Raw genomic sequence first — 2,534 nt, forward strand, 5'->3', positions numbered from 1 at the left:
GGGGATACAAAGTGAAACAGACAGGGACTGAAAAGAAAACTGGACTCAAATAAATAAAAGTGGCTTCAATATTATGTGAGCAAAGGTGTGTGTGTTCACTGACAACAAAGTATGATGCGCATGTGGAAAAGATTGACAGGTAAAAACAAAAATACCGTACACTCTCTTAGAGTGAGGAAAAAAAAAGTAAGAAAACCAGCAAAATCAACTATTGTTTTAAAAATAGAAATGACTCTATCAATCACGGTCGACGCCATTCTGTCTTTCTTCCATCACAAGTCTCAAAAACAAACAAAAACCCCCCACAAAAACCCTCCAAAAAACTCTACACATGCTGTTAGAAATATCTTCACTGACCACATTTCCAATATCCATTTAAGCAAAAGAAACGTCTTTATTTTCGTGGTTTGTTATTTCCATCTTTTATCTCCTCCTCTTTTATCTCAACCTCTTTTATCTGGTCCTCTTTTATCTCGAGCAGGCCCAAACCACATGAGGATATTTCCTCCCCGCTCAGAGCCGGGAGTGTGTGCAGGAAGCCTTCATCAATTTGATTAAAGAAGCACTCATGAACAAACAAACTAAAACAGATTCCTACACCGACAAAATCAATTAAGGACACATAAGGCATGCCAGAAGTTTCCCGCTACCCCAATCTCTGCAATACTGTGTACGGTCAACAGATACGGAACGACAATAATATTTCTCGCAGGGAAGATTTTTATCTCACCGACAACAGCATTGTTCAATATTTTTGTCTCAGAAACACACTTCTCTCGTTTCTGTTTCGATCACAACACGCAGGCCGCCACCTTTCACCCAGAAGAACTCTCCTGCTTTGTTAGTTTGCCAAAACTAGGTCGAAGCTCTCGCTGTACACAACAATTGTAACAAACAGGATTTCTCAAAGGCATGTACATCATCTCTTAAGTATTCAATATTATTTCTTCCAGGTTTATTAAAAATGAGTTCAGTATTTTCAAGAGAAGCTTCCACTATATTATACAACTGGGTCAGGGTCATGTCCACGACCTTCACACCATGACCTTGTGCGGCTCGTTGACCTTGCGCTCGACCTGGGCCAAGTACTTGTCTGGGATGCCAGCCTCTCTGTAACGACAAAACAAAAACATATATTAAAGCCATAAAAATGTCAATTTTCAGTTTCCTCGGACTCTCAACCTATGGAAATTGCCAAACTTTGGCGGCCATTTTCTCGCTAATTTTACCTCTGAAACCAGGCGATCCCACCATCTTCAATCGCAAATATCTCGACTTCTATTCAAGATAGATGGATTTTTTTTCTTCAAAGGCAAGACAAAAGAAGAGGCTATAAGATGATACAAATACTTCCATATGCCTTAAATTGACGAGCGCTAGATTCCACCATGTCATAAACATGTAGGAGACATTGACTATATCTAAGTATGTAAGTAGCTATGGTGTTTGATAGTTTCAGGAGACATTGACTATATCTAAGTATGTAAGTAGCTATGGTGTTTGATAGTTTCAGGAGACATTGACTATATCTAAGTAGCTATGGTGTTTGACAGTTTCAGGAAACATTGACTATAATCTAAGTATCTACGGTGTTTGATAGTTTCAGGAAACAAGTTCCCCCCCCTTCCTCCTGTCAAACAAACTTCCTGGGAACTGGCTCAGCTAAGTCCCCCGACCTTGGTGTTTCTACAAGTGGCTAGAAAAATCTTATTTCACTTTTTTAAAAGTAAAAAAACACACACAAAAAAAACCTCTAACAAAACGACAAAAAACAAAACAGCAAATCAACCAGAAATGTTGCAAAACAGTCAACATTTGACAAAAACTCAAACTTCTCCATCACAAATCGCATGTCTCTGTGACACAAGACTGGGAAGATCAAAGTCAAATTAGCATAACACAAACCATAAATTCTCTTGGAAACGCACGCTACAACCGGAACGTACTCTCAAATCACTCTGACGCACATCGCAGTTTCTTTTCCCACAAGACTGGGAACAAAAACTCCCAACAGTTCAAGCAAAAAACTCAAAAATCAACAACTGTCTTTACAAAGCCACAGGGAATAAAAAAGTTGAGATTCTTCAAATTCTCAAACAAGCTGCAATCACAAACAGAGAGTCCCCTCTCTCCAACAATCTTCAATCACAAACACAACAATCCTCAATCACAAACACAACGGTCCTCACAACTTCTCACGCCACATCTGCAGTTTCAGACGCTTGAAACACAAATTTCCTTTCTGCATAAGTCAAATATTTTTCTGGGATTCCAATGTTTCTGTAGATGTTGAGACAGGCAGTGTGAAGAAAGTATTTGACACGCCCGTAGACACAACTAAGATCTTTGACAAAGACAACGGCGTTCTTGAAGAGGGACAAACAATGTTGCAGTCCATAAACAAAGAATCTTTTGCGACACAACAAAGCTCTCATGTAGGGCAATGAGATCCATTCACCATTCTTCTCTACCCTATTGTCTCTCCCTCCCTCCTCCCCCCTCCCTCTCTCTTACACACACACAACCCCTCCCTC

The 2,534-nt window shown here is 39.8% G+C and overlaps 1 protein-coding gene across 1 annotated transcript in view; it reads right to left on the reverse strand.

Annotated features, from left to right (window-relative positions):
* Positions 1-441: 441 nt before the first annotated feature.
* LOC101850794 (cilia- and flagella-associated protein 45) overlaps positions 442-2,534 on the reverse strand; it is a gene marked incomplete in the record, with an annotated part of 18,022 nt that continues 15,929 nt past the window's right edge. Inside the window, 1 exon segment of the mRNA XM_013081126.2 lies at positions 442-1,110. Coding sequence (XP_012936580.1) covers positions 1,035-1,110 — 76 coding nt within the window.

This window comes from Aplysia californica, unplaced genomic scaffold (assembly GCF_000002075.1).
Source record: "Aplysia californica isolate F4 #8 unplaced genomic scaffold, AplCal3.0 scaffold00117, whole genome shotgun sequence".
Lineage (NCBI taxonomy): Eukaryota > Metazoa > Mollusca > Gastropoda > Aplysiida > Aplysiidae > Aplysia > Aplysia californica.